Source organism: Pangasianodon hypophthalmus, chromosome 1 (assembly GCF_027358585.1).
Source record: "Pangasianodon hypophthalmus isolate fPanHyp1 chromosome 1, fPanHyp1.pri, whole genome shotgun sequence".
Taxonomy (NCBI): domain Eukaryota; kingdom Metazoa; phylum Chordata; class Actinopteri; order Siluriformes; family Pangasiidae; genus Pangasianodon; species Pangasianodon hypophthalmus.
Genome location: NC_069710.1, coordinates 2,679,971 through 2,693,243, shown reverse-complemented (window position 1 = coordinate 2,693,243; position 13,273 = coordinate 2,679,971). Strand labels below are relative to the sequence as shown.

Genomic DNA, 13,273 nt, shown 5'->3' with positions numbered 1-13,273 from the left:
GTTACAGAGAGTTTGACATGCATGAGAGGTTTGAGGTGGATTAGAAGTAGGAGGATCGCTATTACAAATGCCATCCCCTTCTCGCAAGCTTAAGTTTTATGACAGTTTAACATTTATTTGACATCCTATCAGAAGGGAACAAGCCAAGGTAAAAAGGTCTAGAAATAAAACATCAATCTTGCCATCCACACAAAGGAGCAGAGAGTAGTCATTTTAAGCTACAGTGGAGAAATAAGAGGCACTCCAACATCTGCAGCACGGCTCGCACAACAAAGCTTCTCTCGAGGAGACATGAAAAGAAAAGCAACACATTTTAATGGGGTATTACACCAGATGGTTCGATGCTAAATAATAATAAAAAATAATAATAATAAATAAAAGAATGCTGGAGCTCAACTGTGGCTTTTGATCGACGGACATTTTAAGTTTTAAGAGAATGAAAAAAGGGTGGATGTGAGCCACGGCCACGGAGAGAGAGAACACTACAGGAATGATGAGTAGAAAAGCAGAACAGGAAGTGCAGACAGAACACAAAAATGAAGGAGTACGGTCAAACCACTGATCTAAAAAACCTGAATGCCAAAAAAGCATGTGTGTTCTGGTTACTCTGTAACTGCTTGAGACCTTGAACCAATTTTCTCATTTGTGCTTGCTAAATCAATGAAACCCCTAGCTGAGAATGTACCTTATTAAAATGCCTTGGCAACAAACAACCACACCCCCACCGCCACCTTATACCGCCACCCCCACCCCCACACCCGGTGAAGACACGTCTCTTCTTCTGAGGTTAACCAACGTGTCACTCGCAGAGGAAAAGATCTCGGGTAGCGAAATAGTAAACAAAGAGCAAGGGCTAAGCAACTTCAGCTATCAACACGCAAACCTTGCATGCAACCTTGCAATACGGAAATGTTTCCTTATAAAGAAGTATATTCAAGAACCCGCCAATACAGCAACGCCGTGGCTGCGGGTTCTACAACATGTGGCCCATTATAATCCGTTACAACAAAACCACGGCTAACCTACACAGCACTGGCAGGAAAGCTGAGACTGTGGTCTTACATTTGAGATCTCTTACTCCTCCATTAATCAAATCTTCAGATATAGCTCAAAGCAGGGAGGCACGATTCTAACAAAAACAACTTTCAGTGACATTACACCTGCTATTATTAGTCACAATTAGCAGGATTTGGTCGAGTGCTACAATGGAAGGTGGTTTTAATTAGCTGGTTGGAACGTTTGTCCCAAAACAGGAGCATCTAAGAGTTCTTGTAATTTTCACATTGAAATGCATAAGACCTGATTTTAATGGAAAATTCCACCTTGAAACACATTAAATATGTTTATATTCAAATATTTGCAATGTGCTTAGCAATTCTGGTGCTAATTTGTTAGTTAATGCTGTATTTTTACTGTTCCTGTGAGAAGTTAGCAGCTGCATGTCGTGTGGATGTCACAGTGCGACATTGCTAGCGCACTTACAACAGCGTTTAATAGGAGACAAATTTCAAAGGCTCCCAAGTGGCACAACACAAAAGTGTTCACTGTATTGTCAAGAGATCAGAAGTTTTAATCCTGACAATGCCACAGCCATCCATGGCCAGGAGGCAAGGGAGCAAATCTGGCCGTGCTCTCTGGGTGAGAGGGATGGCATTACTGTCTCCCCTGTCAATCACAGCCATACTAGCCAACTGTGAGTGTCTGTGAGTTCATGAACGCAAGAGGGTGAGGTAGCATTAGCAGCAGTTTGAAAAGATGCACGTGGCTGTGGTTGTGTGGCTAGGCATTGGGCAAGACCAAATTAGGAGGGAACAAATAAATAATTAACAATTTCAACAACATCTCACACGTTAAAGGACAATGATCAGGATTCCTTGTTAGCTCCAGCAAAAGAGTCTCATTTCTCAGTCACCATTTTCCAGCAATACTGAATGTACAGATGAAATAGAGATGAAGCAAGGTCTAATTCCCTCCAGCAGGTAGCCGAATGAAATGTCGATTAAAGTTTAAACTAAAATTTTTTATTTTAGAATTTCATTTCATTTATTCCATTTCATTCTAAAATAAACCTTGGAAACTGTTAAAGATCACAAATTATTTATAAAAATTAATATGAAAGTTGTTCAGAGTGGATTTTTCTTTAATGCCTGAGTATACCACAGCTTGCTTAAATCATTGAAACTTCAGTACAGTCTTTTCAACTAATATAAACGATGCAGTCTAATTTCAAGGAACACCAAAAGATAGAGAACCTTGATCTCCTAAACCGCATTAAAAAAAAAAAAAAAAAAATCAGTAGTATTCCATCAGTAGTATTTTTACTTTGTCTCAGGAATGGTAATTGGTTATCATTCAGAAGAATGCAGAGTATTTTAGTACATGGGCATTGGTAATGAAGAAAAGCATCAAATTATTTAATGGTGCTGGTTTCAGTATAACACAGCGTGCATCACATAGTCGGTGATGGGAATATGGAGCAACAAAGCAGTCAGCACTCCACATGTACATCAGCTATTCTTTCAAAGCACAGCTAGCACAAAGCGCCATTTAGCAGCATGTACACGCTAGGTCTTGTGTACGGTCCTCTCCTCTAGTCTCTACCATGTCAGGGTTACCTGTTCAACTTATACACAGTACTGCAGGAAAGAGAATCAATACCAGCAGCTCCGCTCACACACGGTCAAACACTAAAGAGTGACATCATCTAATTCCTTCGGAAGGCAGCCTGCCTTTTCCCTTAAACAGTCAGTTAAGTGGGTCAACAATTTTTTTCCTCAAATCCAGTACATTGCTAGAAGCCTAGCCAGTGATTCACTTTATTGCAGGATTACCTTAACGTTGGTTTATCCCTTTATAGTAAAAGCAGTATGTTTTACATCAAATTACATTACTCTGCAAACACACAAGATGTCTCCTCTGTGTATTAACAGCTGCACTCTTCCTATTTGGCCTGAGACACCAGAAACCTATTTTCAAAAAAAGATTTTTTTTTGCTTCATAAACTCTCCACTCCCACTCATTGAGTGATTACTAAAACACAAATAAATCTGAGACCCTACAAGCTAATGATTACCACACTTCCCTAAAATGAGTGTAGTCTAAAGCCATCTAATCAATTGCTTCCTCTCTAAATCGAACAGAGTCAGTTTCTGTGAATGTCAAGATACACATCACTGATGTTCCCCACAGCTAAGGGCGAACACTAATAAGAAACAGCAGCGCGTCAGTCATTTACCAGAGGTCAGAGAAGTGATTTCTGGAGATCATTAGCCGATACATGTAGGAAGTATATATTATACTCCACTTTGCTCCATGCGTGTGTTACACTCATAAAAAGAGGACAAAGCAAACAAGAGCTGTCAGTACTAAGCCACGGAAAATGGATTATAACCTCCCAAAGCTGGGAAGGGAGTAAAAATGGGGACAGCATGATCATTCTTAATAAGCCAGAGTGTTTTATTCTGAAGGATTTATTCTGTGGATGTGCAGAGTCACAATAATGCAGAAAATGTGTACTGCAGCATAAGCCTTAGGGTTGTACACTCCTTATCGAGGAGAAAAAGAATTATAATTAACACAGTTAAAATCTTCTACATCAGTTTGCCTAAACTACAATGTTCAGGAAATTGCATGCGTTATGCAAATTGCATTACTAGAGGGAATTTCACAGGGAATGACACAGGAAGCTTGACAGCTTTCCAATAAGCCGGGAATCTAAGAACATTCCTACTTGGAGTTATTCACTTTTAACTTAAACTTTCAATCTAAGAGAAATCTCTCTTTATTATAGTCAACCCAGAGGTAGAACATAAAGAGTGATACATATCAGTAATCATAGTGTCCAGCTCTCAAAAGGCATCTCTGTTGCACAAAAATGCATTTATTCATGTTATAATAAACTGCAAAGTGAGAGAGTGACTGATTTTGAAGCAGCACCCACTGCTTTACTACACAGATGCAGAGCCTGGTAATACAGCCAAGTGTGAAAATGGAGTAACAGTGGCTTTTTAAAAAAAAAAAAAAAAAGAGGGAAAAAAAAAAAAAAAAAGGTTGGCCACTATTTATATTTTACTAGACAGTGTTGCCAACTTAGCGACTTTGTCATTAGATTTAGTAATTTTATTAATAAATTAAAAAAAAAAAAAAAAAAAAAAAAAGACTAGCGACAATCTCACTTTTTCCACAGCGTTCTTGATAGAACTTACAGCATTTTATAAATATATAAATAGACCAAAGACAATTTCTTTCTGTAAGAAATGTTATAATTTCTTAAAGCAACACGTTTTGATATGCAAATTGTCATACCAATTCGATGAATAAGAAATTTAGTCTATGATGTCACCTGGTGAGTGCAGAAGCATAAGTCCTGGGAAGGAGAAGGGTCTGATCCAACTCCTCTTAAAAAACAAAAAAACAAAAAACACAAACATCCAGACTAACACACTGAGCTGGAGTCGGGTTCGACTCCGCCCTGGCAGGATCAGCTGGATCAGGTCCAACTCCTAACCCTAACCCTTCCTGGACATTTGGTTCTGCAGCGATGTGTTTGGACTTTCTGAGCATGCTTTAGCTAATTTTTAGCTAACATTAAAAGAGCCGGCACCGCAGTTACTAGCACTGCTCTTTATAGTCTTCATCCTGAAGGTTGTAATATTGATACTTATGTCATTAATGCAACTCTTACCTGTTAAAGAGCCTCTGGACAGAAACCTGTTTAAGTCCACAAGTACCACTCAGGCATTATGGCAGTAATTTATAGACCTTTCACTTGTTTCAGTCATTCATTTTACTGATAGCAGATCAATTTCTATCCATCTGTCCATTTTGTGAACCGCTTATCCCTACACACGGGGTCGCAGGGAGCCTGGAGCCTATCCCAGGAGACTCGGGGCACAAGGCAGGGGACACCCTGGGACGAGGTGCCAATCTATCGCAGGGCACAATCACACCCCCATTCACTATCTATGGACAATTTAGAGATGCCAATCACGTCTTTGGACTAGGGGAGGAAACCGGAGTACCCAGAGGAAACCCCCGAACCAGGGAGAAAACATGCAAGCTCCATGCGCACAGGGCGGAGGTGGGAATCGAACCCGCAACCCTGGAGGTGCGATGCAACAGTACTTACCTCTAGGTCACTGTGCCTCTTTAGCAGATCAATTTATGTCACAAAAACATTAATCTCTACTGCTACACTGAATTTTTTTTTCAGTTTTCCTCTTTCTTGGATGTACATAACCACATCTCGGATGTGGTTATTTCTCCAAAACCCCATTCAATGCAGAAATTACTAATTTGCCCAACATGTTTCTCAGTTAATAAAGCTCAATCTGTGTGTAGGAAAGGATAATGCAATACAAATTCATGTTTGCAAAGTTGTCCTTTTCTAGTAATAAGCTGAAAATGGAAGTGACTGTAAAGATCCCAGTGCTCCCTTTAGGATATTTCCGGGTTCCTCCTGCAGCAGTAACGCATGAATGTTACACAGTTAACCAGCTCTTATGATAAGACAAGACATTTTAATGATGTGTTTTTTTCTTCATTAGAGAAATGCATGAAGCAGTAAACCTTGTAGGAACGTCGAGCTCTTGGATGTGTGTAGCTGGAGCTGGTGAGCATGGTGTGAAGTGTGTGTTCATGGAGAAAGCACTAGCTTTATGTGCTGCTCTGTCAGTTAACATTAGCACCAACAACTGAATGTGAAACCCAGAGCTCCGGTTACACAACTGCACAGAAAACTGGATAGAAGTATCAAAGATGGTGGTATAACTCTTTTTTTTTTTTTCTTTTCAACTTTCAGCCCAAAAACATGCATTTCCTTAAACGTTATTTGCGCTCAACTGAGACCGGGGGCAAGTGTATTATTTGGCTATGATAGCTAGCCATGTAGCTCAGTAAGCTAGGTCTTTACTCACCAAGGGTCAAACTCATGGATGATGCTCTCGAATCGGATCACGGCGAAAAGCCGAGAGCTGAAACCCGCTAACCAGGCCAGAAACAGGATGGTGAATGACAGGAGAGACTGCCACCCTGCAGGCTGCGTTAACCCGCCGGACAGGCCTCCACCACCGCACGCCGCCGGGGTGTTAGCTCGCCCGTTACCCGACAACGAGCCGCTGGAGTTCGGACTCGCTTTGTGCTTGCAGTCGGAGGTGGCGCGGTGCTCCGCCATGTTCTGCAGCGGTGTGTCGGTCAGCAAGAGCTCACTCACAGGCCACACTCACACACCGCTCCGACTAACCGCGTGACGCTGCTCTTCTTTCACCTTAGCTTCCTAGTCGGACACGGACAGCATGTATTTCTACTGAGATTTGGTGGAAGTCGATGCTAATGTGTGAGCGGCATCATGCTAGCCGGCTCGTATCGCTCGGCACGCGAGATTGAGCGGGGGCAGAGGGGCGGGACATCGCCGTGCATCAGGAAGAGCCTTCAGCCTCTCACAGCGAGACAGGTAACACTATCAAGGTCACGCGCTCGACAACACGAACCAATCATCTTCAAGCATGTAGCAGATAGACAGCAACGTCGACCAATAGGAAATGGGCTTGCATTCCGGATCGTTGTCAAACAAGCCAGGCGAAAGTTGCGCCGAGAAAAAAATGACCAATGGACAAATCAGAACTGCTGTAACTTAAAGCAAGTGCAACCAATCGGAACAAAAGGCAGTCGAAGAGCCGCGGAGCTGAAAACCAATTAAATAAATGAATTTAGCTGGAGAGGGGCGGGAGATCTGGAGTCTGTCTGATGTGAGTCTGTCTGTTAGAGTGGTCTAATAGACCCTCTGAGAGAAATGTCTGAGCAGCACTGCTGCCTGTATAGACACTGTGGGTGGGTTTACAAAAATACTGGAGCTCTACTGCAGGCATGCTTTTGATTAAATACAGGACTTAGGGCCCAAACACAAAGCATAGTTATCTGTTCCCAGCTGAAGACGGGCCATAAACTGTAAGTGGGTGAATGATTCAGAGAGCTCAGAAGAGGTTTTTTTTTTTTCCCACTGCCACCCACTTCCTAAAAAATGTGACCCTGCTCGACCAGTTCCACAAACACTTGACTACTCCTGCACACTTCTTCCCTCTCTCTCTCTCTCTCTCACACACACACACACACATACACACACAAAAAGCAGATTTCAGCTGCAACATTTAAGGCCAATTCACACACATGCATACAGGGTTATTAAAATGAACAAAATAAAAAAATCAATAATGAATTGGCTTTGACATGGGCGGTTATTAACGTACATTTTCACCGACATTTGAGAGTGATTAATTTACATTTTTATTTACAGTATATGGCAGATACCCTCGTTCACAGGGACTTACAGAAGTGCTTTATAGTCTGTTCAGAAATCCTTGACTTTATTGCCCAAAACTAATAAGTGCAGAGGAGGATCACCAGCAATCATCAGCAGGTTGATGTGTTTATTTCAAGAAATCAGAACAGCACCTTTCCGGGTGGGAGGGATACCTTCCTGCGCTAAAAGGCCAGACTTGTCCTCAAAAGTAGCCCAACTGTCAATGAAGCACAATAAAATAACAGCTACACCGGTATACAACGCTGCAATGGTGCCAGGACATAACCCGCTGCTTTCACTAATTTACTCACCTTTACAATGTTAACCTTACTGACCTCTGACTGATGAAGACATGCATCATTAACACCTACACCTACTATCTCCAAAAACCTGGACTTGTCTAATACCTTATGAATACCTGCAATGTCTAGCAGTAAAGGTCCCTAAAGGCCAAGCCTTTCAAGTGACATTTGTCTGTTACTGAGGCAAGTGTACTCATCCTTAGTGTACTTACGAGTGTCTGTCAATCATACAAGTAAAATGGACTGGATAGTAACATATGTCACTTAAGGCAACAAAAAATGTGAAACACAAGCATAGTGTAAAAAAGTGAGCCGTACAAAGTCCATTGGCTGATCAGGATTCTGAAAGTAAGTTTATATACAGGGTGTCCCAAAAGTCTCTATGGAGGACTATGTAAGCCAGCACCATGTCGGTTGTGCCTTCGTCAGTGAACTTCCAACCTTCTAGGTTGGTCTGCAACACTTCCAGTCCTTTCGAATTTGTTAATAAGTTTGGCAACAGTGTCGTGTGTGATGTGCTTGCCATGTTTCCTGTTAACCTTGCGACAGCTTCCTGATCCAGCCATGAGAAAGATTTCAATACGTTCTTCTTTTGTCAAAGGCATTCTTAAAAGCTATAAAACATATATATAATATAAACTAACTAAGAAAAATTTTGGAAGACATTTTGCTAAAAAGTGTTAATTTCCCCTATGTATGGACACCCTGTAGATTAGGTAAGAGTTTTATAAGAGTCTGTTAGTTACTATGACCTGTAATAAGAAACAGAGGCAGTGTGATTGTCACATTCTTTGTGTTTATTTCTTGTTTTATATTTTCTTTGTAGTTTTTGAGGTATGAGAGGTGAAAAATGCATGTGAAGTTAAAAGCAAGCTGAAAAAAATCTCAGGGAACCAAGTACATTCAATAAATTTGAGGGTTTAAAAGATTATTTGATTAAAAAAATCCAGAATGCAGAGTTTCCACTGGGTTGGCACTCGGTCCAAGTGACAGAAAAGCCAGTGGGCAGTGTTTAACGCCTGGATAACCAGCCCTGTCACTGCATGGGCCGGTTGTCTGGCCTACTTGTAGAGTGAGAGAGGCATCTGTGGTGGATAACTCCCTTCACTGGGGCACTCATCCCAGGCGGATTCCTCTTGTCCAAAAAGCCCGGAATGTATAAGATGGATTTGAGAGTATTTGAGGTAGGTAGACCGGTCTCAGATCCTTACACTGAAGTCTCACTTGCCCCCTGTGCCTATGAGTCACCACACCGCTCTCCAGTCAGTGCGGGAGGCATCTGTGGTGACTAACTCCATCCGCTGGGGCACTGCTCCCATATGGACCCCCCTTTTGGAGAAAATGCTAAAGGACACGTGGTGATAACTGATGAAATGTCCACTGTTTTAATTAAATTTCTTTGAATTTGAAAAATCAATTGGCTTTTTAAAATTAAGATCAGCTCGACTTTTTGCTTCACATTAATTCTTGTTATTTTCACCTCTCATACACTCCTCACATTGGCGACGATTCTGATGTGGATCCAATTCTGCTCGCACCGTTTCCTGTCACAACACTTGTTGTCGCTTTGGATCCAAGAGGTATCCCATGTTTCTGTGAAAAATACAGATTTAATGTATGAAGCTTCAAAATATCTATAAAATAACATTTTCATTTTGGTTAAGTACACATAACCTGTGGTGCAAGTCATCATGCAGTATGAACATGAAAAGTTCTCATATCATTTCTAAAGGAACTGCTTAATACAAGGCTTTTCTCGATTATGTTCATTACCTCGTTACGCTTCTTCTGAGTCTCATATATCAGGTTGACCATGTCCTGCACTGTGTCTCGCAGTGTCTCCACCTGGTTCATCAGGTTGGCCTTTTCAGTCTCCAGCTGAGCAATGGTCTCCAAAGCCTTCTGATGTTTCTCCTTAGCTTCAGGCAGGGAGACCTGAAAGTTCAACAACCAAGGCTTGTTGGCTTTATTTAGTTCTACACACACACATTCAGACACTTTTAAAAACTGACTCATACCTCATGTAAATAGCCTAAAATGTTTTTTGGGGAGGACAAAATTTCCTGTGCTGTTGGCACATGTTTGCACACATGCACTTTATGTAGTCCTGTGTAGGTCTGAGTAGTCTTATTTAGTTCTGTGTACTCTCATGTAGTTCTGTGTTGTTTTATGTAGCACTATGGTCCTGGAGGTACATTGTTTTGTTTCTCTGTGTACTGAACTAGCTGTATATGGTTGAAATGACAATAAAGCCACTTGATTTGACTTGATACACACACACACACACAAAGTTTACCTTCTGTAACTCCTCATTGTGTGTCAGAGTTTTCTTGATCTCGTTGTAATCAAACTTCAGGTTGCTGCAATCCTCCCAGTCTTGCTCATACTCCTAAAACACGGCCATGGGGCAAAAGAGGTTCAAACCCAAGTGCTCAATGCTCACATCTGCAATGGGTCACTTCGGTTCCAATTTTTGAAAATGTATATTAAACAGATGCTGTGATGTCATTAAAACTGCAATATTGTTTTGTTTGATCATCATATCAGGAGTTTTTCATTCTGGTCCATATTTACACATTAGCCAGGGGTGCCAATAAATGTTGTTTAGCCATAGCATTTTGGATTTTTGACTCTTTGCTACGGCAATACGTGAGACACCTGAAAACTACACTTTTTCTGCTTTTTTCACACCAAAAACAAATAAAATTAAAGCTACAAGCAGCATTTTCGGGGGCCAAGCACTCACACTGCACATTGGCAGACAAACTACAATTGTTGCATAAGCAATCAAAGGAAAGCAGAGCCATAACTACAGGCAAATAGATTCAAGAGTGATTTGTAGTTTCATGCATTTGCAAGAGAGAACGGTTTTGAATATCAGAGTTCCTTTGATAATTTTTGTTCAGAGAGGTCTTAAGATGATGTGAGCCAAATTTGGTGAAGATTGGACAGAATTTGGAGGAGGAGTAGCAAAAATGGCAGTTAGATGGAAGCATTTATGGCATGTTATTGTAACTTTTGACTAGTAGGGGGCAATGTCACGAAATTTGTTGCATAGCCTCAGGTCATGGTCCTGAAGATACCTACCAAGTTTTGTGTCAGTACGCAAAGTCATTGCTGAGATACAGCCTCACTTCCTGTTTGGCGTTGTCGCCATTAGATTTGTTGGCCCATTACAGGCAAATCTTTTGGATTAATCAAAATTCTTTTGATCAATTTTGTGAGGCTTACTCTGAAGATGACATGAGAAATTTGGTGATGATTGGACAAAATTTGTAGGAGGAGTAGCAAAAAAGGTTTTTGACAAAATCCAAGATGGAAGAAAATTTAATTAGGTGGAAATTGATATTATCGGGTGTGTTGAACTCATCTCAACTCAGGGAATCAAGGGATTGATTTAAATTTTGGACACACAGTATAAAAGTTATGACCATAAGCATACTTCCAAATTAGGCCAAATTTTGACCCAAAGGTGGCGCTAGAGCATTGGCAGCACTTGGCCCATATTTGGTCAGAATGTTCCTTAGGCCCTTGTGCCAAATTTCACAACTTTGTACCAGACAGTTCTATGGGCTGCCATAGACACCCTAGCCAGAAGAAGAAGAAGAAGAAGAAAAAGAAGAAAAAGAAGAAAAGGTAGAATAACCTTTGGTAGCAGGTACTTTAGCCTTCTGTAAGCTTTATATAGGTGAACTTTGACCTGTGGATTCATGTGGCTCTGTCATGTGAGCCAGTAGAAAAGAAGAAGTCTGAGACAGGACTGTGGTTCTTTTGGTTAGTAAAAAGGAGCTGTTCGTTATTAAGTAGCAGCCACACCGGACATTTGCTTTGCTGTTTTCTTACCGTTGCTTGGTGCACATCTGAAAACATAATGTATGAAGCATGAATATTCTTCTAAATGCCCATGTTTTTGCTTACAGATATTCATATTTTAAATCCCCAGAGGTACTGTATTTAATTTTTTGGCCTATAACTGATGCACTACAGCAATCATGGCTTAGTGAGAAAAGCTTACCATTAGTAACTCTTCGCAGTGTTTTAACTTCTCCTTTGTCTCTTCGTGCTTGGACTGGAGGTTGCTGTGAGCCTGCTGCTCTCGCTCACACTCCTAAAACACAGACATGGGGCAAAAGAGGTTCAAACTTTAGTGCTCAATTTTCACATCTGCAATGGTTCAGTTCCATTCAATAAAAAAACAGCAACTTGAAAATACATTTTTCATTTTGGTTGAGTACACATAACCTGTGGGGCAAGTCATCATGCAGCATGAACATGAAAAGTCCTCACAATATTTCTAAAGGAACTGCTTAATGCAAGGCTTTTCTCACTGATGTTCATCACCTCGTTATGCTTCTTCTGAGTCTCACAGATCAGGTTCCCCATGTCCTGCACTGTGTCTTGCAGTGTCTCCACCTGGTCCATCAGATTGGACTTCTCAGCCTCCAGCTGAGCAATGGACTTCACAGCCTTCTGATGTTTCTCCTCAGCTTTAGCCAGGGAGACCTGAAAGTTCAAGCAACCAAGACTTATTGGTTTTATTTACTTCTTCACTTTTAAAAACTGCCCAAAAATGTTTTTGGGGGAAATAAAAGGACAACATATCCCTAAAACGTGAGTAATCAGGTATACAGTGGGTATAAAAAGTCTATACATCCCTGTTAAAACTGCAGGTTTTTTAATGTAAACATGAAACCAAGATCATGTCACATCTTTTTCCACATTTTGTGACATAACAACCCCCAAAATTTAAGTGAAAAACAAACAGAAACATTGTAGGGAAAAAAGTAAAATAAAAAAACTACAATAACCTGGTTGCACAGCTATGCACTCTCTTTTATAATGGGACTGTGCTTAGAATGAACCAATCACATTCAAACTCATGCTGAAAAGTAATTATCATACACCTGTCATCAATGAAGTGATTCTAATTAACCCCAAATTAAGATCAGCTGTTTCTACAGGATTTTCCTGACATCTTCTTGGTTTCATCTGACTGCTGAAACCATGGTTCACAAAGGCCTTACAAAGTGAAATTTCATTGTCTAAAGGTCAAAAAACATTAGATGTACCATTGAACTCCATGAAGACCAACATCAACAAGTGGAATAAATGGGGTATTACAGTGACATTACCAAGAACAGGATATCCTTCAAAAATTGACAACAGGACATGACAAAAACTTATCAGGGAGGTTGCTAAGAGACCTACCATAACATTAAAAGAGCTGCAGAAATATCTGGCAAGTACTGGTTACTCCCTGCATGTGACAACAATCTCTCGTATTCTTCACATGTCTGCGCTTTGGGGTAGGGTGGCAAGACAGAAGCCATTTCTCACAAAAAAAACACCCAAACCTGCCTAAATTTTGCCAAACCAAAATGTGGCAAAATGTGTTATGGTCTGATGAGACCAAGTCAGAACTTGTTGGGAATAATTCTAAAAGATATGTTTGGCCAAAATCAAAAAAAAAAAAAACCCAAGAGGCCTATCACCTAAAGAACATCATACCCATGGTGAAGCATGGTGGTGGCAGCATCATGCTATGGGGCTGCTTCTCTTCAGCTGGGACTGGGGCTCTAGTCAAGATAAAGCCCCAAATACCAATCTGTTTTTACACAAAACCTGTAGGCCTCTGATAGACAGTCGAAGATGAAGAAAAACTCACCTTCCAGCA

General features: G+C 40.8%; 1 protein-coding gene and 1 long non-coding RNA gene across 2 annotated transcripts in view; both read right to left on the bottom strand.

Moving 5' to 3' along the window:
• Nucleotides 1–6,415, bottom strand: part of stt3b (STT3 oligosaccharyltransferase complex catalytic subunit B) — a 33,335-nt gene extending 26,920 nt beyond the window's left edge. The window contains exon 1 of the mRNA XM_026914058.3: nucleotides 5,916–6,415. Within this exon, the coding sequence (XP_026769859.1) occupies nucleotides 5,916–6,172 (257 nt within the window). The 5' untranslated portion in view covers nucleotides 6,173–6,415. The remainder of the gene's footprint in view (nucleotides 1–5,915) is intronic.
• Nucleotides 6,416–8,394: 1,979 nt separating this feature from the next.
• On the bottom strand, nucleotides 8,395–10,108 carry LOC128319183 (uncharacterized). The gene is made up of 3 exons (XR_008302626.1): nucleotides 9,896–10,108; nucleotides 9,373–9,534; nucleotides 8,395–9,192 (listed from the first exon to the last, which is right to left on the bottom strand). It is a non-coding gene; the product is annotated as an uncharacterized LOC128319183 (long non-coding RNA).
• Between the last annotated feature and the right edge of the window lie 3,165 nt (nucleotides 10,109–13,273).